The sequence below is a fragment of the Thermothielavioides terrestris genome, chromosome 1 (assembly GCF_000226115.1).
Source record: "Thermothielavioides terrestris NRRL 8126 chromosome 1, complete sequence".
Classification (NCBI taxonomy): domain Eukaryota; kingdom Fungi; phylum Ascomycota; class Sordariomycetes; order Sordariales; family Chaetomiaceae; genus Thermothielavioides; species Thermothielavioides terrestris.
This window is the reverse complement of record NC_016457.1, coordinates 2641745-2666413: the sequence shown is the minus strand read 5'-3', so window position 1 is coordinate 2666413 and position 24669 is coordinate 2641745. Positions and strand designations below refer to the sequence as shown.

The window sequence follows — 24669 nt, the reverse complement described above, 5'->3', positions numbered from 1 at the left end:
AGCTCAGATAGAACTGTCACGTTGTATTTGAGCCACCATCAACCAGCGCTACAAAGTATACCCTAGGTACTCAACATCCAATTCGATGGCTGACAGACACGCGTCCTCCTCCCGGGTTCTCGCATCCGGCATCTCCAAGGCGCGCAGCGGGATGACCTCGTCGTCGCATGGCGTGCGCCGCAACCTCTTCCAGAGCCAGCTCACACGGCGGCCGACAGCCAATTCACCGCCGTCACCCGACTCGCTGCACCTAGATGTCGATGCGCAAAGGGAGCACCAGCACCAGCAGCAGAATCAGTTCCAACCACAGCTCGAGGCGCACTCGCCCGATGACCACATCGTTGTGCGCGACCACAACGGCGAGATCGAGCTGGACGACCCGCCAACACCGCCCTTCAACGATGCCGAGGATATGGAAGATAGGCGGCGCGAGGACGAGAAGGAGAGGCAACGGCTAGCCGAGGCAGTGAGGCAGCATCAGATTGGCCGTAACAGTGTGCCTGCACAGCCCGAAGGCAAGGACCCCTTCCCCTCCATCAGTTCCACCAGCAGCAAGTGCTCTGCCAAACACATGTCGCCCGTCGTCCTGATGACTAAAACCAAACGCTTTGCATCGAGTACAGAGCTTCTCGAGGCGGTCAAGGCAAGCCTGAGAGCAAAGGTTGCTGCGCTAGACGAGGACAACTGGTTATATGAGCGCGAAGAGCTACCGCAGCAGCATCAGTAGCCGGGCGCTCCATAGTTCCTACCGAGCCTCGTCTCTCTCCGGCTCGTCGGCCCATATTCTTGAACCCCCGCCGTCCTCTTCGCACAACCAGAGCGGATTAGTCCAACCCTTCTGCAACAGGCGCCTCCACTCGCCCAGGCGCTGGTCTGCTCTGCCGGCCGGCCGGCGCGCCGCCACCTCCGAACAGACTTCCCATCATATCGAATAGAGGATTGCTCTGTCGCGGCCGTTGGATGCCGAAATACATCTCAGCGATCATCTCGAGCGGCGTGTCCCACACGCCTCCCAGCTCACTGATATTGGCAGCGTATTTTGTCTTCAGCTGTCGGAACAGATCTGGAGTACCCTTCTGAACAGCGAGCAGGAGCAGGCCGAGGAAGTTGAGCAGCGGCAGACTAGGGAACACGTGGATATCGGCGCTCTGTGAGCTCACGTCTTGGACTGCGAGATTCTTGTTATCGGCCTCGAGCGCGCTGACGAAGGCGCGGTAGGACGCATTGGCGGCCCGGACGTTGGCAACGAGCAGATAAGGCAGGACGGCGCGGGCGCAGTAGAGGGGCGCCGTGTGGGAATCGTCCTCCTTGTACCATTCGTACTCCATGCGGCTGAGCACCTCGGTCGAGTCCTTGGTGCCCAGGATCAGGTGCCGCTCCGCCTCCTCAGCCTGGTGCTCTTCGGCGTAGAGAGAGCCGATGACGTGGTGCAGCTCCGGGTCGCCGGCTGGGTAGTCGCCGAACTTTTTCGACCAGCTGTGTGTTTTGTGCAGTTCGCACCTCCGTCAGCCGAAGCGCACCCTCACAGACAACATTCCCAGAGTAGCAATAGACAACAGAGAGCAAAGACAGAAAAAAAACCCACTCGATCATCTCCTTGATAAACTTCTTCCGCATCGGCTCGCCGGGCTCGAACAGCCGCAGGCAGGTCAGCAGGCGGCCGCGCGACCCGCCGTCGGGCCGCTGCGCCGCCTGCCGGTACACGTCGACCAGCAGCACGGCCAGGTCGCCGCCGCTGCCGCCCTGGCCGGCCCGCAGCAGCGCCTGCGACACGCGCGAGAGGATGTCGATGGCGGCCGCCCAGTTCGCCTGCTTGGCGTAGCGCGCCGCCACCAGCCGCGTCTCCTGCGCCGCCTCGTACTGCTCCTCGAAGGCGCCCTCGGCGATGCGCTTCTGCAGCCGCGCGATGATCTTCTCGATCTTGGCCGATGACATGCTGGGCGTGTCGTGTCGGTCCGGGAGGGGCGAGGGGCAAGCGAGTTAAGGGGTTGCTGTGTCTTGGCCTCCTGGGTTGAGTCGCTCGACTGGTTTCGGGTTCCGTTCCGGTTCGGAGAGGCGGGGTCGGAAGGGGAGAAGATGTGACGTTGTTGTATGGACTATGGAATCCTCCAGTCGAGGACCCCGTGTCGTCAATATGGCCCCGTTTGGCACTGTCCTTTTGAGGCCGAGGCCGCTGTTTACTTTTAGCAGACAGTCGGAGCAAAAGACAGCAGGCGGAATGAAAGCAACGCTGGGATCCAGGCTTGCCCAGCGAGCTTCAGGATCAACCGTCCAGCTCCGTGCCCCACGGCCCCACCGAACCCTCCGCTGCGCATCGCTGCGGTTTCCTCCAGCGAACCGAATGGCTAATTTTTTAAACTTCCTAAGTACCTAGGCACTGCATCAGCAGTGCTTGATCCATTTTTAACTTCCAGGTTTCTCTGACGTTGACTGTACTCTTGCTTGTTTCTTCTTTGTTTTCATTCCTCCTGTTTTTGTTCATTTTTCTTCGCACCTTGAATTTATGAAGGAGCTGGACCTGTGCCTTTCAACCCAGTGTAGAGATAACAGTGAAATCGAGCCCTCATCACACTGCCAGAGTAAGCACTCCGTACCAAGCTCTCGTGCGCCCTTGGCTTGCTCACACAGTTGACTTACCTACACAGCTCGACGTCTTTCCACGAGGCGGGGCACTATGGTGTTAACGTTACCGCCCTCCGCCCTCGGCTTCCGAGCATCGAATCGGACCACATGCCTTGGCAGAACTTACCACTCTGGTAGTCTCAGCGATGCGACATTGGTGTAATGGTTAGCATCTACGCTTCCCATGTCCAGTGGCCTGCGTAAGATTCGAGTTCGATTCTTGAACGTCGCAGAGTGAAGCCTGCTCTCTTGCCGGCGGGAAGGTTTCTGGTGGTCTTTAGTCCCTCTCAATGCCCTCCAGACCACCGCTTGTTGATCCCAGCCCCAAATGACGGCAGAGCTGCCACTTCTGTGCACCGCAGGCTCGAGGCCAAAGCGAACAGGGTAGAGCAGCCCTACCTGAGATGAGAGGCCCGAGTTGCAGAGCTAGGAATGGAGCGGGCAAGGGCGTGCAAGAAAACTGCGTGTGAGAACGATGAGGACGCGGCCGCGGACTCGGACAGCCCGTACGAAAAGGGGGCAACTTGGAAGATGGTACTGGCGACGAAGCGAAGAGACTACGACAGTTCGTTCTCTGGTTGACAGAGATCCCGTTATTGACGGCCAGTTAGCCATCGAACACCGATGGATGTCGGTCGCGGAGTTTTGCTTGGGACAGCCGCATATATTTGCTCGGCAACTCCTGAGCTCACTTGCGCTGAACAGCCCCTTTTTTGCACGGATCTATTTCGGGCAGCCCACGCTGGTATTGACCATCACTAGGGGGTACTTGCAGATCACACAATTCGGACGTGGTTCATCGCTGCAACAAAAGTACTGTGACGGTTTAGACCAGTGAAGTTGGGGGCACCGTGTTTGGGGTTCAGGCTTTGTATGTTGTTACCTAGGTATATATTGGGTGCGGAACGGTAGGCACATCAGAGAGGACCCTACTTACTCTGTACTGTACCTCAACATCTCGACCCGTTTTTTGGCCCACCCACTCAAGTCTCCTCAGGGGTATCATCCGTACCATGCATATCCGAAATGCTACTCCTAAGCCCTGCTACAACACAACACACAACAAAACAAAACAGACTGCTCGCTGTGTCTAATCTACGATGATCGACGTGCTGCCTGGTTTCCCTTCCGGATGCAACCCACCCGTCCGCCGCCTCAATCTCTCGCTCTGCCGCGCTCCGCTGTGCGCTCTCTCCATCCTCCGGCGCACCCTCTTGCTCCGGCGCACTCTCTCCCCGCGCGCTGCTCTGTTCCTCCGCTCCACTGTCACCCCCGCCGCACCCCCTCCCTCCGCCCGCCGTGACCGTTTGGCCTCGAGAACAGAAACTTCCTCGCGCTCTTCCGCGGTCCTGTCTCTTTTCCCACAGCCGCCGCGCATGTCCGTCGCGCATCCTCGCACCGCCCCGCCGCAGCGCGAAGCTGACTCCGCCTCCGTTAAGCACGGCGCCAGCGCGTGCTGGTCCTCCTCGCCGGCCACGGCGGACGTCATCCGTGGCGGCGACCGATCCGGTTCCGGAGGCCGCTGAGCGACCTTCTAAACGCCGTCGGCCGCCGGCCCGAGACCGGCGTCCACATCCTTCTGATCGCTGCTCAAGTCAATAAGCGGCTCACCGTCGTCAGCAGCAGAAGCCGCACCGCCGTTGGCAGCGCTGCGGTTAGTCGGCCGCGCCATGAGCAGCTGCGCGTTCGGGCGCTCCTGCATCTCCGGCGCGGGCGGCCTCGGCGGGCTGTTGCTGATCTTGACGTCCTGCAGCGGTAGCACCTGAGCAAGCCGCGCCGACTCATGGTCGACGGCCGGAGCCTCACCGGTCTGCATCTCGACGTCGTTATCGGGAGCCGACGACGACGATGACGAGGCCCAGACGGGGGACGGATCCACGAGCTCCGGGATACTCTCATCCTGGCCGGCCGACTCGTGAGCGGGGGTTCCACCGGCTTGGCCGGAATGATAGTCGTTGTCGAATGGCGAGTCGCGCATGAAGTCTTCGAAATCGCCGGCGGAGGCGTGGTTGGTGGCTAGCGAGTCCATGCTGGCCGACCGTTGAAGTCTCTTCGACTGTGAATCGTCGCCGAGCACTGCGCTCCGCTTCTTATCCGGGGACTGGCCGAAGCGAGCCGACTGCGCGAGCTCGTTCTTGAAGTGCCGATTGTCGAGCTTGACAAAGGACCTGAGGGCATCCGATAGAGGCACCTTCTCCTGCTCCATGGCCTTGTCCGTCGCGTATACCAGAATGGGTAAGCTGCCAACCCCGCAGGCCTCGCGCATGACGGTTTCAAACGACACCGGCTGGAGCAACGGTCAGCACCGGCCGTTAGGCCACCCCAGAGACCACCACAAAGCAGCGGCCGAACGGGTACTTACGCTCTGTTCAACCGTGTTGTCTTCTGACTTAAAAGATACCTTCCACCACCTGTCTTCCACTTGTACGGGGTCGTTCTCAGCCGACTCGGACCGAGGCTCGCCAACAGGGCCTCGGATCCGCAGGTAAACCGTGTTCGCCTCATTCACCACGCCACGAAGCGTGTACGCGTGTGTTGCGTTCCACTTCTCATCCGGGGATGGCCCAGTAAGCAGCGATGCCATTCTGCGCATAACCTCCTGGATAGCCTGCCTGCGCGGAAGAATCTGCTCTGATACACCGGTGCTCTGTTAGCGACGGGTCAAGTGCTTCGGGGGCTGGCTCGACGTACCGTTCATAACGCGCTCAATCTCGACCATACTCTCGTCAAGCTCGCGTATCTTAGCCTCGTAGTGGGCAACAACCCTGGCCTCCTCGGGCAGCAGCCGCGGTTCGCCCGCGTGGTCCGGCAGGTAATATTCTCCGTCCCCGTTGGCAACTGCTTGCTCATGATCCCTCCAAAAGGCCCGTTTTTTGACCTGGGCTATCCTCTCCTGGCAGCGGCGCGCGGCGGCCCGGCTTAGGACCCGGCGGTCATGGGCCTTGTTCGTTTTGGGGTTAATCCATCTTATGAGCGCCTCCTCCCTCTGAACGAGGTCGTCGTATGCCGTTAAGAGTGTTATCATGTCCATCTGCAACTCCTGCATCTGAGGGCCGTTCCTGGATATGTATCGATCGATGTAGAACGTCTCGGGCATTTCGATTGGCCCGGGGAGCCCGTCGTCTCCTTGGAAGCGGAAGGTCAGAACCCCGGAGGCCTGTTGTACCAAGGCCATCCTTGCGTTGCTCGGATCCTCCCCTGCCATTCTCAAATCGGCGAGAAACACCCAATCCAAAACGTCGTAGATGATCTTGGGTACCGGGATGGCGTCCTTGCTGACCAGCAGATCTAAGAGGCCGAACCAGTCGCTGCCCTGCGGCGTCAAGTCGTCAAGTGTAACCGCCTCGACGGTTGAAATGAGCGCTTCCTTGTTCCCGTTACCGCTTCCCGGCGACTGCGATACACAGACGCTGTGGAAGAAGTCCCTCTCTACGTCGCCCGTCTCTATTGCCGCCTGATCCGTAGCACGCGCAAGATTGTCAGCTGTTCCGTAGGCACGATCTGAAGACTCGAGGAAGGCCATTAAGCGGTGGAGCTCATCCGACCAAGGCGGGACGGCCGAGTTACCCCAGCCACCAGTCTCCGGGTGACCTGGGGGCAGGATCGGCTTGCCTTGCCACCAGTCGCTCTTGTTGCCGTACCCGTAGTCGGGGGGCTTGCCGCACTGGAGCAGCGCATTGCGCGCGGCGGGGATCTGCTGGAATATCATCAGGAGCGCCCCGAGGCGATGCTTGCTCCACGCTGCCTCCTGGCGACAGCGCAAGAAAACGGGCAGCCCCGGTTTCCTCGCTCTAAGAGATGGCTCCGGATCGCTCTCCTGGTTCCCCAACCGAACCATCGCCCACTCATCTGGGTCATAGTCTGGGCGGTTGGCAGGGCCAAAGTAGACCGAGGTCTCCCCGCTGCTCGAAGTAACGCCGGACTGCTGGGGTGGCGGGGGCGGAAAAGGGGGCGGCAGCATTTGGGCAGTCGGAACGACCGAGGTATTCAAGGACTCGTTGATGGCGCGTTGCAGGTGTGCTTCCTCCTCTTGACGGTTGCTAGGTGCGTCGGTAGTGTACTCGCCGGCGGTGGTGAGATCGGTCAGACGGCTCATCGGGGATCTGTTATTGGCCCTGGACGGAGGACGCGAGGGGGCGCCGTAGAATCCCGATGATGGCTCCGTTCCGTAAATAACGGGCGAGTGTATGGCAAAGGCTAACCCGATGGTTTGTGTCTTTAGCACGCAAGCTTGCTGTAAAGGCGATCCACCGGGGAAAGGTACGTACCAGGGACATTGATGCTGGTGTTCAAGGCGTCTTCGCCTTCTCGACCCGACGAGAACGCACTCTCATCCCAACCATACTGTCGCCTGAACTGCGAGGGGAGTCAGCGGGAATGCGCTGCACTAGAAAGTTGAAGGCGGGCAGCGCGGAAGCGGGCACTGACTTTGTCCGGATCGTCGAGGTACTCATTGATAACGGATTCGACGTTGCCTCGGTTTCGAAGCGCATTTCTGATCATGCCGCGGTCTTCAAAGCCGGTAATAGTCACCACCATGTCGACGTCGCCCGCAGGCACCGGGGTCCCGTCGGCGGCCATCTTGGAGGTTCGTTCTGGCTCCGGCTGCGGCTGCGGCTGCGGCGGCGCCGCCTAGGGACAGCGCGCCGGGGTCGTCAACGTCCACTTGGTCTCGGGAATGTCAAGGTGCCATGCAGGACCGGCGGAGGCAGGACGTGGTTGGTTGGGCGCGTGGTAGCAAGACAAAATCGAAGTTGGCGGGGAGGGTTGGGTAGCTGGGTAGGCGAAGTACCGTCGTTCGTCTCGAGGAGCTCAGCGTCTGCCTGGAAGGGCTCAAGCTGCTCGACGCTGACGTTGGAGTTAAGACTTGCAAGTAAGTGGAGAAGACCTCGCTATCATTGCCCAATGGTTGGACTAGACACTCTCCGGCAGAGCAAGAGCCAGGGCTTTGTGTTTTTGCCAAGTTTGAGCAAACTGTTCGGGTTGTTTAGTGTAGGTCTGCCTTCCATTCCAAAGAGACCCGTCATGGATGCCAGGTTCAGACCGGGAAGCTGCTGGGTCTTGGCGGGGTAATGAGTGGCAGGGGGCAGCTGAGCACAGGCCGCTGCAAAGCACAAGAACCCGTGGCTGTGGTAACTCAAGGACATATTCAGTAGGTATGGTATTCTGTGCTCTGTACAGAGGTGCTCTTGCATTCCGCTCACTTCCGGAAGCCACTAAAGTAATCCTTTGGCATCTTTCCGGAACATTGTGGGCATCTTTCCGGAACATTGCGGTGGATTATTAAGACTTCCGGAACCCCAAGATAAAGTGCTTTCATCTCATCGAGAGTCCAAACTTAACGACGTCGCTTGTGCTTCGGAAACCAGCACAATCGCAATGCAGCCCCCCGTTCTTGTTTGCAGGGTGCCTTGGACCAGCTAGCTTCCATCAAAGCGGTCAGTTGCAAAGGCAGTTCACCAGTACTCTACAAAAGTCCCCCGTTCAGGAAAATCCAGAGCCAACTTGCGCCATGTGGACCAACCAACCAGCACTCTAGTGGTGATATCCCCGTGTTCCCGTGTGATGTTCGTCACCCCTTGGAGGACACCTCTCCAGGCGCTGTGAGGTCCCGTAAATACAGCCAAGTCCCCGTTCTCCAGATGTAAGCCCCGTAGAACGCCCACTGCGCCCCGTCGTCCTCACAAACGCTATGCATGTTATAAGAAACCAGCGACAAAAGGAAAAGAGAGCAAGCAATAAGAAAACCGAATGAAAAGGAGGTGAAAGGGAGGAGGGAAGGGAGCGAGAGCCCTCGCCGCAACACCTTCCCCACCCCACAATGAATGAGCCGTACTGTCGGCCGAGGATGTCTTAGTGGTGGCCATCCTCATCGTCGTCGTCGTCCTCTTCGCCCTCCTCGTCACTGCCTTCCTGCTCCTCATCTTCCTCACCTTCCGCATCCCCAAAGTCTTCCATCTCCTGGTCTTCTTCTTCGTCGTCGCCGGTATCGCTGCCGCCGAAGTCGAACTCGTCCTCACTTTCGGCCCAAAAGTCGTCGTCGTTCTCAGGCTTCGGCGGCGGCGTCGACTCGAAGCTCCGGGGCATCTCGAAGCCGGGGGGGATGTCCTTCTTGGACCGCTCGACCGTTTCGCGCGCCTTCTCGTTGTACTCGGCGCGGCGGTCGCGGTACATGACGCTGGCGTCCACGTTGGCGGGCGAGTTGATCTCCGGGTCGTCGAGCAGCAGGAGCACGGAGCGCAGCACGCTCTCGGCGCCCTGCAGCGGCGACCAGCGCTCGCTCGCCTCCTCGCCGGACATGATGTCTTCGCCGGGCTTGTGCAGAATCGAGATGCAGAGCTGGCCGTCAGGGTAAATGTTGGGGTGCGTGATGGGGATCAGGAAGCGGAACTTGGGCGGCTGGTACGGGTACTCGTCGGTGAAGAGCATCTCGGCCCTGAAGTAGCCGCCGTTGAAGGCGCTGTCCGAGTTGATGACCATCAGCGCGAAGCGCCACTTGAGAATGTTGCTCTGCTCATCCTGTCACGCGGGGAGTTAGCGTCAGTCAAGGAGGGGCTGCAGACGACGGCGAGAATTCGGCTGGGAACCTACGTCTTCAAAGTTGATCCACTTCTCCTTCCGCAGCGCCTTCATCTCGCTCATGAGGCGCGTCTTCGCGCCGCTGGGCGCCGTAGCACGAGACATGGCGGCTAGGACAGAAGAGATCGGGCGCGAGGTAACACAGGATCGTCGGTCTTCTGTACAACACGGGGCCCGTGGGCTCGTCCCGAGTGGGTTGAGGACAGGCGGAGTGAGAAATAGGAAGAGCGAGCAGCTGAAGAGGTTTCAGCCTTCTTAAGAGCGGAAGCTGAAGTGGCGCTTGGGCTGGTAGAGAACAGGCGGCGGCGGCGGCAAATCGGTGCCTGGGTGGGTAGGTAGCGAATGGTCGGTCCGCTGCCGAGTCCAACCAAGGGACTTATAGTACCGCCGGAAAAGCCTGGAAAGAAAGTGGACGGGAGAAAAGAGAGAGGGGGGTTTTAGCGCCGGGACTTGGTATTGTAGTTAGGTATTCTCTCCGATTCCGTGACTGAGGCCAACGCCAGGTTCAGGTGTGGTGTCAAGGCGCTGGAAGTCTCCAGTCATTCATTCAACTTCAATGCTTGGTCTCTTGGAGCCGGGGGCGCCGAGCAGGGATGACTGCCCCACCTGCACTTAAGCATGGGTGCCCGAGCACCCTGGATTCCAAGATTCCGGGCCCACTTGCTTACCGACTGTGGAAGTACCGGACACTACCGACTAACCTGAACTGAGGTCCTCTGTCCAGAAGTAACTCTACCTCACTGTCCCCGTCCCGCAACAGAGATATTCAAATGCGCCAAACAATGGGAAGCTTTGCCTGATGGCCATTCGGCGATTACAAGATATGCCATGACAGGCAACGTTGAGATCGTTGCACAAGTTTCCGTCTCATAGCGTGCAACAACCTTGGTATCGCTTGCTGCTATTGCAGAGTTCAGAGTACAACAGAGTCACATTAACTGACGTTAAATTTAGACGACCGCGAGCGATGAGACGAGGTTTGATGCAATGATCACGGCAATGGCCTCCAATGGCCTCCGTTGTCAGCGAACACGGTCTGGTTGGCAGTCGACCCCTGACCGCCGTGCTGCTCCGGCACAGCCGACAGGCAATCATCATTCCTGTGTCAGACACAGCCCAAGCTCACCCACCCACTCTCCTTTGTTCAACCACTGCTCAATCCGAATCAAGACGCCGCCACTAACAACGCCTAGGTCTGTCTGGATTGACCACTCGGATATCAACTGATGAAAGTAGAAACAAAGCCGAGGCTACGCATAGCCTCCATCCGCCATTCGGAAGCATCGCAGAGAAGAGATAGACAGAGACCGCATTATGCACCGCGATCCTCACAAGCCAACCGACCACCGCCGCTCTCTCCGCGACGACGAAGAGGAAGCGGACGGCCCGGCCGACGCCGGGGCCGCCTAAGCTCCCAGGTCATAGTAGACACACTTGCCGGTCCGGAAGTTGTACACAAAGGCGTTGCCGGGCCCCTCCTTGGCCTCCCACTCCCACCGCCACTGCTTGAGCATGTCGTGGATCTCGCGGACGTACTTCTTCTCGGCCGTGCCGACGCTGTGCTCCACCCTGCGCCAGCTCTCCGGATCCGACAGGCTGGTCCCCTTGATCAGGTCCATGACGGCGTCCGACGTCTCGATGGCGGCGATGGGGCCCTCGAGGAACGACTTCACCAGCCGGGACGCGCTGGCCTGCGCCTGCTCCACCACCGCGCGGCGGTTGAACTTCTTGGACTTGGTCTGGGCGACGAGCACGTGCACTTCCTGCTGCTCTTGCTCGCCACTGGGAGCCGCCGGGAGGGCGTTGGCCGAGTCGGAATGCGGCACGCCCGCGGCGCTGCGGAGCCTCATGCCCGAGCGGGACTCGCGGTCGCGGATCTCGGATTTGAGCCAATTGAGAAGTTCTTTGGCGGCGATGTCGGCATCGGGCGCGTCCTTCCGCCACATGGTCTTGATCTTGAGGAGGTTGTCTTGCTTGATGATCACGATCCAGCTGTACGACTCGTCGCGGTAGCTGGAGAGCAAGTCTTCGGGCGAGCGGGCATCACGCGCCAGCTCGGCGCTGATTCCGTGCGCCCAGAGGGTCTGCAAGAGCTCGATGCCCGAGGAGCGGAGGACGGACGGGTCGAAGCTGGCAACCAGCACGTCGCACTGTCGCATGTTCAGTTAGCCGTCGCTGATCTCGGACAAAAAAAAGGTGAGGGACCCAACCCGTTTCGTGCTAAATATCCCTTGCGCCTCCTCCTCGACCGCCTTCTTGAGGAAGGCCTTGCCCGTTGTCTTGGGCACTTGCTTCGCCAGCTGCTTCTCCCAGTTCAAGCTAAAGCCCACCGCATGCCGCTCTTCGAAGCGACTGCCGATCCTGGGTCGATGCTCCTTGATCAACCCATCGTAGCGACCACCGGCCGCAAAAACGTCTTTGACCTTTTTGTCGTACAGGCAAGCAAAGAGAATACCTCCGCGGAAGAATGTCTCGTTGATGCTGCTGAGCGGCGCAATGTAGACCTTGCAGCCCACGCCGAACTTTTTGGTATACTCGTAGACTTCTCGAAGGTGCGCCAAAGTGGAGGACACCTTCTCGTGGTAGTCAGTCCCCTCAAAGAGGTTTCTCAGTTTCGCAATGGCCTTGCTAGGAGAGTCTATGGAAGTCAGCAGACTGGAACGAAGCAGTGGGAACTTTGTTCCACGGTAGTTAAGTACCTCGAAAGTCGAATCTCTGCAATTCATCGACGCTGGTGGCCGAGATGCCCACTAAAGGCGACCTGAGCTCGCTGCGAACCTTCTGCCATGTGAAATTCCGGATGTTGAGCTTGCTGAGGACCTCGGCGGCGGCCTGCCTTGCGCCGACCTCCACGCCACAAAACTCGAAGATCAAATGCAGGAGGTCTGAGTGGCCAAGGTGGAAGCAGACCGGCGTCGAAGACGTGGTCGGGAAAGCGGCAACAATTTCGTCTAGAACCTTGATGACCTCTGCCTCTTTCAAAGCAAGATCCAAGGCGTCGGTTGTGACGATGTCAAAGTCGACCTCTCCGTAAACATCTGGCTGTCCGCCATCATGGCGGTCTCGAAAGATGTTCCCGAAGGAGTAAGAACGCTGGGGTACCTGCCCGTTCGTGACCCTGGCGAGCGAGCGCGCGTGGCCCATCACCAGATCGAAAGGGAGCTGCAAGACCGTGCCGTTCCTGTCGAGCAGATGGACGGCGTTCTGGCCGTAGTGCGATGATCGAGGGTAGAGACATGCAGTCGGGACTTCAACCGCACCATGTCGTCGGAAGATCGATACAAGGGTGTCCTTCACGATGTATCGACGCATCAAATCGGCCGGGCTCGGGGACGAGGAGGACATATCCCAAGCATAGTCCTTTGCCTGCTCGATTTGGCGGGCGAACAGCGTGCTAAGCATCTTCTCGAAGTAGGGAGAGCTGGGGTCAGCAACCCCGGCAATCGCCCGTCGTATCGCCTCACTCTCCATCTGAACCGGCAGCTTCCCGCTCTTCAGCAGCTCGACACTAGAAGGGCGCTCCTTGGGGTTATGGTTCAGAAGGGACAGTATGATTCCTGTAAGATTCTTGTCGGCGGGCTTAAAGTCCGCCGGGAGCACTGGCGGATTCTGTCGCACTTGCTCGAGAACAAGGGCCCGCTGCATTCCCAGCATTGGAGGGTATGACATCTCGAACAAGATTACGCCAAGGGAATACATCTACCAGGGGTTAGTGATGTGAATTATCCCAGAGACTGGGGAGGCTTCGATCCAGTACTCACATCCACCTTTGCAGTGTAGGAACCGCTGCCTCCTGTCCTCACCTCCGGAGCCACATAGACGGCAGTGCCGATGCTCCGGGTCATCTCACTCGAGTCCACGTTGGACGCAGTCTTGTCAATAGCCAGTTGCCCGCTCGTCGCCAGGCCAAAGTCTCCAATCTTGACATTTTCGACCCCGTCGGGACCGGCGCTGATGAAGATGTTCTCGGGCTTGAGATCCCGATGGACGATGTTGAGGCTGTGGATGTGAGCGAGCCCTTCGAGAATCTGGCGGAACAGGCGCCAGATTTCCTGCGTCTCCCTGCACAGGTTCCGGGATATCAGATCGCGGAGGGTCTCGCTAGGGTTAGCTCATGACGTAAGAGCGCGGTGACTTGACGAGCCAGACTCACTCGCTTCTCACAGTACTCCATGGAAATGTACATGATGGTCCGGAATGGGCGACTGCTTGGCCTCCTTACGGGCCTGGCCGGGACGACGAGCTGGTCTTTCGGAGCCTTGCTATTCAGGGTCGACGTGTCTTCGTCGGACGTCGACGCGCCGTCGTCATTCTCGTCCTCATCTTCGTCATCATCGATCGCCGACTCATATCCGAACTCGATATAGGGATGCCCGCTCGACGACATGAAATCCAAGCCCCTGCTCTTGCTCTCGGCGAATTCGATGTTCATACTCCGAGAAATCGTCCCTTGCGAGGTCTCGGTGGCAGCACCTTCTGTCGATGCATCACCCTCCGTGTCCGAGAAATCAGGGATCTCCTCGAGCCAGGTGTTGTAGTACCGTACGACTGCGGGGTGGTTCATCTGCGATAGTAGTCTGACTTCCTTGAGCATTTCTGACAGTGTCTCCTGGGAGCGCTGTGTGATCTTCTTGATGGCATAGAGGCGGCCATCGATCATTTTGCGGGCTCTGACCACCTCTCCAAAGCCACCCTTGCCCAGGCGAGCCTCTTCGACATAGTCCTGCAGATATCTTGAAGTGGCGACCCTGCGATTCATAGAATCATGGCGAGGCCTCCGCGGCAGACCTTGGGGAAGAGAGGTCATAGACCCGCCCAGAACAGCCGAGTCGTTTTCGGCCAGGATAGGGGCGTTGGTCGCCAGGAACTCGCTGGAGCACAACTCAAATGCTCGAGGTCGCCTCTTGGGATCAGGCTTGAAGAACTTGGCGACGAGCTCCTCGAGCGGATCAGAAAGTGAGAGCGACTCCATAAGCGCCGACGGAGAATGGTACTTGTTCGGGACGTCCAGACCGAAGAGCATCTGCAAGACGACGATGCCGAAGTCCCACACGTCTGTCTTCTGGGTGTACTGCGGTTTCGACACGCCTGCAATTTCTGGCGGGAACCAGTACGCCGACTTTGCTCCTCTCGTGGTAGTCAGCGTGGCTACCTTGGTGCAGATGTTGTGGAGTTCTCTCTGGTAGCCGGCGTCGGCAAGCTTGGGAACAACATCGCCAGCCGGTTCGCGACAGAGGAGAATGTTACCAGGGTGTATGTCCTGGTGGATGATTCCATTGTTATGCAAGAATGCCAGCCCATCCAAAAGATCAGCGGTCCATATCTTGGCCTTGTTGATATCGATCTGACCGGCCAGGTCCAGGAGTTCGTCGAGAGGGCCCTTGTCCGAGAGGGGGATCAGGACGCCAATGCTCCAGACCGCTGGCGAAGACGAGTCCGTCTCGCTGATGCAGCGGTCAATCTTAAAATCGATGAGCTCCAGGAGGTTCTGATGGCGCAGCTTCTTGAGCGATTCGAACTGCACCTCCAACGATTGGAGTTGCTTTTTGAATTGAACGGAGTCTTTACCGTGGCACTTCAGCTCGACCTGCTTCAAAGCAAGGCTAGGGCGGAGGGTTCCCGCAGACAGGACAGGCTTCACCTTGTATACCGTAGTGACGGGTCCTTCGCGGTACACGGTCCTTCCGATGACGGTCTGAAAGAGCAGGACATCACCCGTTCCGTCGGTTAACTTGCAGGGCTGGTCAAAGACGAGGGCGACGTCAGTCTCGGCGAGATCTTGAGCGGAGCGGTCGGGCGAGAGAAGTTGGCTTCTGTTCTTTTTCCTCGACTCCCTGGCCTTTGTTCTTTGCCGTTTCAGCTCTTCCTGGACCATGTCTCCGAGGATGCGCTCCTCCTCCTTGGTCTCCTCGAGCTTCTTGCGCTCCTCTAGCTCCTTCTCATTGCGCGCCTGCCTCGCCAACTCGGCCTCGTGAGCGGCTCGCTCCTCCTCCAGAGACGGAAGCTCAAGCCCCTGAGCCTTCTTCACCGCGGCGGCTTCCAGGATCTCGCGGATGCCCTCGACAATGCGGTCGATCATCTCCTGTTCCTCCTGGGCCCACAGTTTCGGCTGCGTCTCAACGAACTTCTGGATCTTAAATCTGACCGATTCCCGCAGATCGCCATCGTCTCGGATGGTCAAGAGCGGAGGCGACTTGGGGTAGGTCGCAACCAGAACGACACCCAAGGTCACAGCGAAATCTCCGTCTGATGAAGCCCTGATCCTGATGTCGAAAGATGGCTCCGATTTCTACGTGGGCCGGCATTAGCCACACAGGGCGAGCTCAGAATCATGCCAGCAGGGCGCGCTCTGGCCGCAACCTTACCTGCCAAGCGCTGTGCGCAGCACTCTGGTGCTTAAAATCGTCACCGTAAATGGCCTGCAGCACCATCACCTCGTTTTCCTGCAGCTCCTGGTAATGCGTCTTGGGTGCAGTTTCTCCGGGGCCTTTGAGCCCCGGGAAGCTGTCGGTGCCATTCTGCGTAGACTTGTGGGGGGCCTTCTTCTTGGGTGCCATGGTGATATTGAGCGACGATGACCCGGGACTCAAGCAGACAACTCGGAGAAGATCTAGCACAGCCAAAAAGGCTGTGAGACTCTACCGAGTTGAGCCCATCGTTTGCCAAATGTGTTGCCTAGATAAGGCAAGGTAAGGTAGCGATGGGAAGTGAAGACAGGCAGGTCAAATCCAGGACGCAGGTTAAACGCGAGTGAAAGAAGGACCCTTGGCCTTTGACTGGACGAAAGATGGCGGGGCACACTGTGCATTTGATGATACTGTGCTGTCAACTTACACTAGCGCGGTTAGTGTGTTTGCTCAGCTGAAGAGCTGAGGGAGCAGGGCCTTATCTCAGACCTCAGACCAGTATTGGGCTGTATTGGCCCGCTGCGCGGGCCTCAAACCGGCTTAGCCTGCACCACTGCCCCACTACACTGCCTGTGGCCAATCAGAGCGCCCATTGCAATTTGAGCCTATACTGGTCCGACCCCAGTAAAATGACTACACAGTTCCAGTAGAATGACTACACGCGTCGGGGTGGACCGTGCACCACCACCAAAATCCAAGGAGCGTAAGTCGACATAGCCCTTGGCCAATGCGTCACCATAGGAAACGCCTACGCGCCTCTACGATATATGCATCGTAAATGTTAGTATATCATTGTTGAAACCCTATCGAAGAGCTTTGAATAGACCGTTTTCTTTTCGTAGTTTGGCCTAGTATTGGGCGAGCAATTGAGGGTTGCTTTGTGGTGGTTGCTGTCGTGGTTGGGGTGACACGTGACTCCGGTAACTTGGTGCTTACCGGGGCGGCGTGGTGATGCGCGCTGCAGAGTTTTAGTGGTGGTGCACGGGCCACCCCTGATTTTGGTGGTGGTACACGGTCCACCTCGACGCGTGTAGTCATTCTACTGGAACTGTATAGTCATTTTACTGGGGTCGATACTGGTCTGAGTGCAAAGTTCGGGATTGGGCCCGATCAACGCACGCAAAGAGCAGGGCGCATTGCATCGACGGCCACTACACCATCAAATATAGGTTTTAAGCAAGCCGTAAGTTGGTCCGCAATAGCCAGATTATACGCTTTCTAACGGTGCCTAGGAAGATGCCCGTGAACCTAGGATACCTACGTTGGCCAGGATGCCTGTAAACTCAGGAAGATGCCCGCGAACCTAGGAAGATGCCCACGAACCCAGGAAGATGCCCGCGAACCCAGGAAGATGCCCGCGAATCCAGGAAGATGCCCACGAACCTAGGATAATGCCCACGAACCCAGGATAATGCCCGCGAACCCAGGAAAATGCCCGCGAACCCAGGAAAATGCCTGCGAACCTAGGAAGATGCTCGCGAACCTAGGAAGATACCTACGAACCTAGGAAGATGCCCACGAATCTAGGAAGATGCCCACGAACGCAGGATGCCCGCGAACCTAGGAAGATGCCCGCGAACCCAGGATGCCCGCGAGGCCAGGAGGATGGCCGTAAGCCCAAGATGCCTACGATCAAGCTCGTCAAAGTCCATTTTCCACACCCTCTGGGCTAGGGTTCAGCCAAAGGTCTGATCAAGGGGCAGAAAAATAGGCTCTAAGGATCGCCTTGAGCTAGGCAACGTCGCTGTCAAATTTGATCGAGTTTAACGCAGTGGTGTGGAAGTTGAGGGGGGGTCATCGACCAGAAGGAAAGGCGTGCATAAACCTGGATTTTACGTCGAGGCCAACCGTCTAGCAAAATACTGTAGGCATATACTGAATTAGAGTGATGGACTGCCTAGATATAGGGACCCAGTTTTTCTATTCGTTTCAGTGCGTTATATTCGTTGCTAGGGGGTCTAGCCCTCTAATCATATATATTTAAGTAGGCTAAGCCTATCTTCTTCGTTATTAAGCAAGACATTAAGCAGTTGTAAATATACGTTCATTGGCACTACGTTAGTGGTTCTCCTTCTTCTAAGAGGGCTACTAAGCCTCTCCTTTCGTTGTTCTACCTCTATCTAGACAATAAGTATTTAAGCTATTGAGCTCTGACTATATTCTTATTATCTTTTATCTTTCTACTATATCCTACTAGATACGCCTAAGCTATATATTTTCCTTTTAGGAGATATCCTTCCTATTACTTAATATATACTATCTTTATTTATCTAGAGGGACACTATATTCCTTTAGGAGCTATCTCGTATACCTAGTCCTAGGTATAGTAGGGTAGGTTAATATAGAGGTTTTATACCATTTTAAATAAGGGCTTAATTAAAAAGGAGTTTAGCTCTATATCTAAATAGAATAATATAGACTACGAAGTCTTCTAAGATTATAGAACTATACAATGCTATATTTATAGCTATATAACGACGATATAGCTAACCTATTAAGGCTTTAGTATACCGATACTAGTATCTCTAGGAAGTGTAGAAACCTATTAAGGTATATATGTTCTAGGGGTCTATTAAGACCTTGTCTTAGGAGACCTTCCTTTGCCTAGACGGCGTAGAGCATTAAAAAGATATTTCGTTATCCTTAACACTTTGAAGACCTATTAAAGCTTCGTTATTATCGACGTAGCGGTTATAAGACGTTAACCTAATCGAAAGACGATAGTTCTATTCTCCTAAATAAAGATAGAAATAGAATTTTTATTGATTATCATTTTCTTCTCTAATCTAGCCGAACTAGTTATAGAAACGGTTAAGTATAGTAGCTACTTATAAGCTTCTAAGCTCGAGACTATACCTTTATAACATTTAGCTCCTTCTAACAGTATATCTAGCACTGTTTTATATTAGATATAAGGTCTTAGTATAGACGTTTACTTTTCTTCTTAAGAGCTATACTCTTATCGCTATTATATTAGTTGGGTTTAGTATATTAGTTGCTAAAGGTATCTAGGTAATTTATAAAGAACCTATAGTTATCCTTTAGGGCCTTTAGACTATATATTCTAAAGGAACCTAGCTTCTTAAGAGGTTTTCTTCTTTTAGACAGACGTCGAAAGAGACGACATTCCTATAAAAGTATATATATCAGTCTTTTTATAGTCTATCAATATAGTCATTACCTTTCTTAAAGACAATAACGAAGCGCCTAATAACTAGACTCTAGCGATATATATATATATATTGTCTATAGAAGCTCTAAAAATCCTATCGACCTTTATAATACTATTAATCTTAATACTAACCTCTAAAGGAGAGTCTAAGGATATATCTATCTTATAGCCTTTCTAAGGTATATTAAGCGAAGAAGACCTAGCTAAAGCGGCGTAGATATCTCTTCTATCTTCGCTAGATACCTCTACTCCGCCTATCTATACAAAGGTACCTATAGTAATATCTTCTAGTCTCTCTAAAACCAAAGTTCTAAAGAAGATAACTAAGTATATTTTTACTATTGTACTTAGTATAACCTTTCTAACCTTAGTAAAGGCTAGCCTTTAAGGCTACTTCTCTAGTTAGAATGCTATATAATAGATTAAGACCTTTAAAGAGATATATAAAGCTTATTAGATTATTAATAATAAGACCTATATATACCTATTTAAGCTTTAATATAATACTATAATCTAGCCTATTATCTATTACTAAGAGAAAAAGGACTAAAAGACCTAGGTAGCTTTTAAAACTAAGTTTTTAAAGCGTTAGAAAGGCAACGATCCTAAGTAGTATAGTAATAGAGGTTACCTTTATAATCTAATTAAAGAGAGATACTAGCTAGTTGACAAGGTTATCTATAACTACTTTAAGTTGATCAACTATATATACGCTATCGCCTCTATTAAAGTTTATAAGGAGCTATAGTATATAATCGTTCTAACTATATAGTATATACTTAATTAGTAGATCTAGATAGCTCTTAAGGACTACTAGTATACTTAGAAGAAGGACAATAAGGACTCTATCTATATTATAAAGTAGATAGACTTCCTTAAATTCGTTTAAAATACTCTTTAGAAGGGTCTTAATGTAGGAGACCTCTTTCTTAGGACCTATAAGCGTAAGATCGATCTATAGAAGTACTACTCGCCTTTGGCTACGTCTACTATTAAGATAACTCCTAAGCTATAGAAGTAGAAAAAGGAGGAGCTAAAGAAAGCTTTTATACCTATACCCAACGACATTGACGATTTAACTAATCAGCTCTAGCGGCTATATATTTAGAAGTAGAAGATTACTAAGCAGTTTAAATAGAAGATCAAAGCTCTTTGATTATATAGAATCAATCCTACTTTTAACGAAATTAAGGTTCTCTAGATATATTTCTAGTAGCGGAGCCGCTTATAGGAGAGACGTGTTAGCTTTGTTATTAGCCTATATATTGATAGTCGTCCTCCTAGCTATAGTAGACCTATAAGCTCTAGCTATTACTACTATTGTAGTAACTCTAACTATATAGTCCTTAAGTATATAGAAGCTATAAAAGCTATAGCTATAGGTCTAATATATTATAAAGGTATAGACTATTGCCTTAGCGATAGGAGTAAGAAGGGCTATATACTAGCTAAGACGATTACTTTTACAAAGGTAGATATTAACAATGTATAAGAGGTTAATAAGATTAGTTAGCTTGTCTTTATATATATAGCCTATTGCCTATAGTATAACAGTTATCCTATATACTAGGTGTACTATCGCGAGTATAAGCACCTAAATAGTCGCCCATTTAAGCTAGATATATCCCTAGTACTAAACAAGTACTACCTCTAGTAGCCTAAGCCGTATTAAGAGCCTACAACCATCTAGACAACGATCAATCGTCTTATATACAAAGGGGAGCCTAAGTTTACCTCCGCCTTCTATTATATAGCATCTAATTAGTTGTTATTTTATATAGTTCCGTCAAAGGGAGGTTATATCTTAACTTAGAAGGTTATTCTATAGCCTACGCTAAAGGCTAACGAATTCTACTAATTGCCTCTTCTTCTCTTTAACTAGACTAAGGGGGAAGCTAAAAAGGAAGTGGACAAGGAAGTAGAGACTATACTTTAAGGTATATTGCCTACTAAACGTCGGTTTACTAAAGACGAAAGGGAAGATAACTTCTAGATAAGCAGTACTCTTATACCTCTAGTAGAGCCTCCTTATATAACTATCTTTAAGAACCTAGCTATAGCGAATTATATAAAGAAAGAGGAGCTATAGTCTAAGCCGCCTATATCGAAGGTTGCTACATTGCCTTTATATATAAAGGATATGATCTATACTATAATTAAGGCGAAGATCGGTCTAACCTTTAACGACTTAGTCTATATCTCGCCTAAGTATAAGAACACTCTAATTATATATTTGTAAGACATTTCTGCTAATATCGAGGTTATCGACTATAAAGGGTCTAATATTCCTAAGCTTAATAGACTAGCTATTGTACTAAAAGATATAGAAGTCTATATATAGGCTCTATATACTAATGTAAATACATTTGATAGTCCTTGCTCTAGTTAGACTAAGACAGTTCTAACGATCTTCAAAGTTACTAAAGATAGTGTATAGGGCATCTATATAAAAAGCCTCTAAGAGCATTAGATTCGTAAAGGTCTACCTAGAGATATTAACGACTATATCTATATTCTACTATAGAAGTCTATCTCAACGCTTTCAGTCTTATAGTATATAGAACTTAGTATAATAATAAAAGTATAGTCTTTTCCTATTCTATATATCTAGTTTAAAAAAGGTTATTATAATAAGTATCTTACTCTAATCGACTTTGGTTTAGAGTATAACTATATCTTAATAAACATTATTAAAAAGTATATACTACTATACTAGCCTACTAAAGTTGTTTTAAAAGGCCTTTATAGCTTAGTACCGTTCCTTAGAGAGACCTAGGTCACTCTTTATCTAGGTAAAGTCGGCATTAACCTTCACTTCTTTGTAACTAAGGACATCGCTAATAGGTATAAAGCAATTCTCAATATACCGTTTATCAAAGATACTACTTTAACCTTCGATTATTACAATAGTAACCTAATTACTACTAATCTATTTATAGAAGGAAAGATAGTCTAGGTATACGTCGTCTCTAAGAAGATTACTTAGTAGAATCGCCTACTATCTCTAATGTAACTAGCTATTTAAAAGTAATTCCAAGGATTGACAAAGAGTCCTAAAAGAATCTTTGACTAAGTAGAGATAGAAGAAGGTGAGACTGCCCTTAGTTTCTTTAACGATAATATAAGTAAAGTGGTTTTTTATTTTGTTTTATAGAAGTCCTATATACTACTCTTTAACACTCTTTTTTATATTGTATATTCTTATTCTTTATCTTCTCTATCTAGATAGACAAAGATCGAATTGTTGTCCTATTTAAAAGGGAAGAGGGGGACCCTAATTAGAAACCTCTTTTCCAACTAGAGACTAAGGCAAGAATTCGAATATAAAGTTAGATATACTTTAAAGACGTTTATACTCTAGAAGAATATTGTAAATAAGGTTTAGCTAGTCGATTTAGCCCTATTAGATAGCTCTATACTAGAGAGAGACCTATTATAGTAAGAGAAGTAGCTTATAAAGGCTAAGACAAAGATATAGTTTAAAAAGGAATAGGACAATCTTATAGTTCCCTATTTCTTAGATCTTAAGCTAGGCTCAAAGCTTATTAAAAAGCGCCTTTAAACGATATTTACTACTATAGACGGATTCCTTAATAAGCTAAAAAAGAAGATGTTTACTAAGATTTTATAAAACTAGAAAGCTACGTTTATATAGGATTTTACTAAATATAGATATATCTATGAAAATATTGTCCTACCCTAGTATATTAAGACTATTCTATATAAGGCTTAGCAAAGTAAGTCTATTCTAATTCTAAAGCTATTAATATAGAAGGTTATTAATCTACTTAGAGAGAGGTAGATATATAAGATTATTAAATATAGCTATATAAGCTACTATAATAACTAGTTCTTTATTCTTAAGAAGGATAGTAGATTATAGCTTATTAATAATATTTAAAAGGCCAATGCTATAATAATCTATAACGCTTTCGTCCTACCTACTATAGAGGAATATAGTAAAGACTTTAATAGCTATAAGCTAATGTCTCTCTTAGATCTCTTCTCTAGTTATAACTAGGTCAATCTCGATATATAAAGCTACAATTTAACAACCTTTTCGATACTAATCGGTCTCTTCTATATATATATACTGCCGATAAGAGGTATAAATTCTATTGCCTAGTTCTAGTGGACTATAACAACGATCTTTAGTAACTTTATCCTAGATATTTATCGAGTCTACTTAGATAATATTATAGTAAAAGGTCCTTGATCTAATTATAATAGCCGTCTAGACAAAGGAGGACATTATAAATTTGTTATTAAGTATCTTAAGAATATCGATATAGTATTGCTAAATATAGAGCTAGCAAATCTAACTATTACTATAGTAAAGTCGAAGTGAGCGTAGCTAAAAGCGGTCCTACTTAGTTATCTTTATATACCTAATGGGCACCTTCCTAAGGAAGCGAAGGTAATTAAGATAAAGGAGTAGAAGACCTATTCTAACGTTAAAGAGGTATATACCTTCGTCGAAATAGTTAGATACTACTAGATCTAAATTAAGGGCTTTATAATTATTGTAATTCCTCTTTATACCCTAATAAAGAAGGATGTTAAATAGACTTAGAGACCTACTAAGTAGAAGGCGATAGACGAGCTAAAGGAGAAAATCACTACTACTCTAGTCTTTACAACGCTCGTCTATAGCGATCTATAATATAGTATAATCTTCTTAGTTTACAACGTTAGTATCCTTAGCTAGGGAGATATACTTAAGTAGGTTGGTCCTAATAGTAAAAGACACCTATATAAGTTTAAAAGTAGTATCTAGTTAAAGGTAGAGAAGCAGTATAATACTATAAAGAAGGAGCTAAGGGGGCTACTCTTCCTCCTAAAGCATTTTCACTACTACCTTTTTAGTATATATTTCATTATAGAGACTAATACTCTAGTTCTAGTCTATTAGCTTAATAGTGCTATAAGCGATATTCTAAATGCTCTTATAATATACTAGATTGCCTAGATTTGCCTATTCGACTTTAAAGTTAAATATATTCTAAGTCTTAAAAACGTTGTAGCTAATACATTGTCCTATAAGCCGCCTAGGCCCTCTAACTATATAAAGAAGGAATTAGAAGAGAATATCGACGACTAGGTCAACGTTTAAATCTTTATCAACTATATAAGCGAAGAGACTTTATATCTAGAAGAGAAGCTAGAACCTATCCACCTTTAGGATAGTTCCTCCTAACGTTCCTAGAATATCGCCTATTTCCTATCGACGATAAAAGCTCTATCTAGCTATAGTCTATACTAGAAGCGACGTTAGTTTAAAAGGGAAGCGTTAAAGTACTTCGTTAAAGATCGTTACCTTTTCCTCTAAAGTATAAATTATATATAGTGTTATAGGTACATTGTTGACACCTTTAAAGAGAAGCGTTTAATCTTTAACTAGTATTACAATGAGGTTAGCTATTATAGGAGGGAGCTAATATACTAATAAGTAACGAACTACTACTACTAGTGTAGTATATACGAAGATATAGTGAATTAGATTTAGGTTTATACCCTATATTAAATATATAATACCTAGAGGTTTAAGGAAGTAGTAAGTTAGATAGCGCCTCCACCTTTTCCTTTTACTAAATAGCACCTCGATATCTAATATATACCGTCTAGCTATAGGGAGAAGAAGTGTTTCCTTATCGAAGCTTACGACAATCTTATAGGATACGTCGAAGCTAAGATCCTACTAAACAAGTCCTCTAAGTCCGTTAAGTCCTTTATCTTACGATATATCCTTTATTACTAGGGTTACCCTATAGTTGTAGTTGTCGACGAAGGCTCTAAGTTCAAAAGCGAAGTTAAGGAGATCCTTTATAAGCTAGGTATTAAGAAAGTTATTATCTTACTATACAATTCGTATATAAATAGTGTAAATAA

At 50.5% G+C, this 24669-nt stretch overlaps 6 protein-coding genes and 1 non-coding gene across 7 annotated transcripts; 3 read left to right on the top strand and 4 right to left on the bottom strand.

Moving 5' to 3' along the window:
* Nucleotides 1–85: 85 nt before the first annotated feature.
* Nucleotides 86–727, top strand: THITE_154383 (uncharacterized protein; the record flags this gene model as incomplete). The annotated part of the gene is made up of 1 exon (XM_003649182.1): nucleotides 86–727. The coding sequence occupies one exon, from the start codon at nucleotides 86–88 to the stop codon at nucleotides 725–727; it is 642 nt and encodes a 213-aa protein (XP_003649230.1).
* A 48-nt stretch (nucleotides 728–775) lies between these two features.
* On the bottom strand, nucleotides 776–2059 carry THITE_2107678 (uncharacterized protein). Its single transcript, XM_003649181.1, has 2 exons — nucleotides 1586–2059; nucleotides 776–1476 (listed from the first exon to the last, which is right to left on the bottom strand). The coding sequence occupies exons 1-2, from the start codon at nucleotides 1933–1935 to the stop codon at nucleotides 825–827; spliced, it is 1002 nt and encodes a 333-aa protein (XP_003649229.1). The 5' UTR covers nucleotides 1936–2059; the 3' UTR covers nucleotides 776–824.
* A 711-nt stretch (nucleotides 2060–2770) lies between these two features.
* Nucleotides 2771–2854, top strand: THITE_t36. Its single transcript has one exon. It is a non-coding gene; the product is annotated as a tRNA-Gly (tRNA).
* A 1186-nt stretch (nucleotides 2855–4040) lies between these two features.
* Nucleotides 4041–7360, bottom strand: THITE_2107675 (uncharacterized protein). The gene is made up of 5 exons (XM_003649180.1): nucleotides 7051–7360; nucleotides 6891–6978; nucleotides 5314–6819; nucleotides 4985–5253; nucleotides 4041–4909 (listed from the first exon to the last, which is right to left on the bottom strand). The coding sequence occupies exons 1-5, from the start codon at nucleotides 7201–7203 to the stop codon at nucleotides 4157–4159; spliced, it is 2769 nt and encodes a 922-aa protein (XP_003649228.1). The 5' UTR covers nucleotides 7204–7360; the 3' UTR covers nucleotides 4041–4156.
* An 832-nt stretch (nucleotides 7361–8192) lies between these two features.
* On the bottom strand, nucleotides 8193–9750 carry THITE_2107671 (uncharacterized protein). Its single transcript, XM_003649179.1, has 2 exons — nucleotides 9214–9750; nucleotides 8193–9132 (listed from the first exon to the last, which is right to left on the bottom strand). The coding sequence occupies exons 1-2, from the start codon at nucleotides 9304–9306 to the stop codon at nucleotides 8476–8478; spliced, it is 750 nt and encodes a 249-aa protein (XP_003649227.1). The 5' UTR covers nucleotides 9307–9750; the 3' UTR covers nucleotides 8193–8475.
* A 767-nt stretch (nucleotides 9751–10517) lies between these two features.
* THITE_2107667 (uncharacterized protein) lies at nucleotides 10518–15949 on the bottom strand. Its single transcript, XM_003649178.1, has 6 exons — nucleotides 15567–15949; nucleotides 13355–15490; nucleotides 12963–13298; nucleotides 11901–12900; nucleotides 11412–11839; nucleotides 10518–11351 (listed from the first exon to the last, which is right to left on the bottom strand). Exons 1-6 carry the CDS (start codon nucleotides 15756–15758, stop codon nucleotides 10608–10610), a joined length of 4836 nt encoding a protein of 1611 aa, XP_003649226.1. The 5' UTR covers nucleotides 15759–15949; the 3' UTR covers nucleotides 10518–10607.
* An 890-nt stretch (nucleotides 15950–16839) lies between these two features.
* THITE_2107664 (uncharacterized protein) lies at nucleotides 16840–17593 on the top strand. The gene has a single exon (XM_003649177.1). The coding sequence runs from the start codon at nucleotides 17120–17122 to the stop codon at nucleotides 17279–17281; it is 162 nt and encodes a 53-aa protein (XP_003649225.1). The 5' UTR covers nucleotides 16840–17119; the 3' UTR covers nucleotides 17282–17593.
* Nucleotides 17594–24669: the final 7076 nt, after the last annotated feature.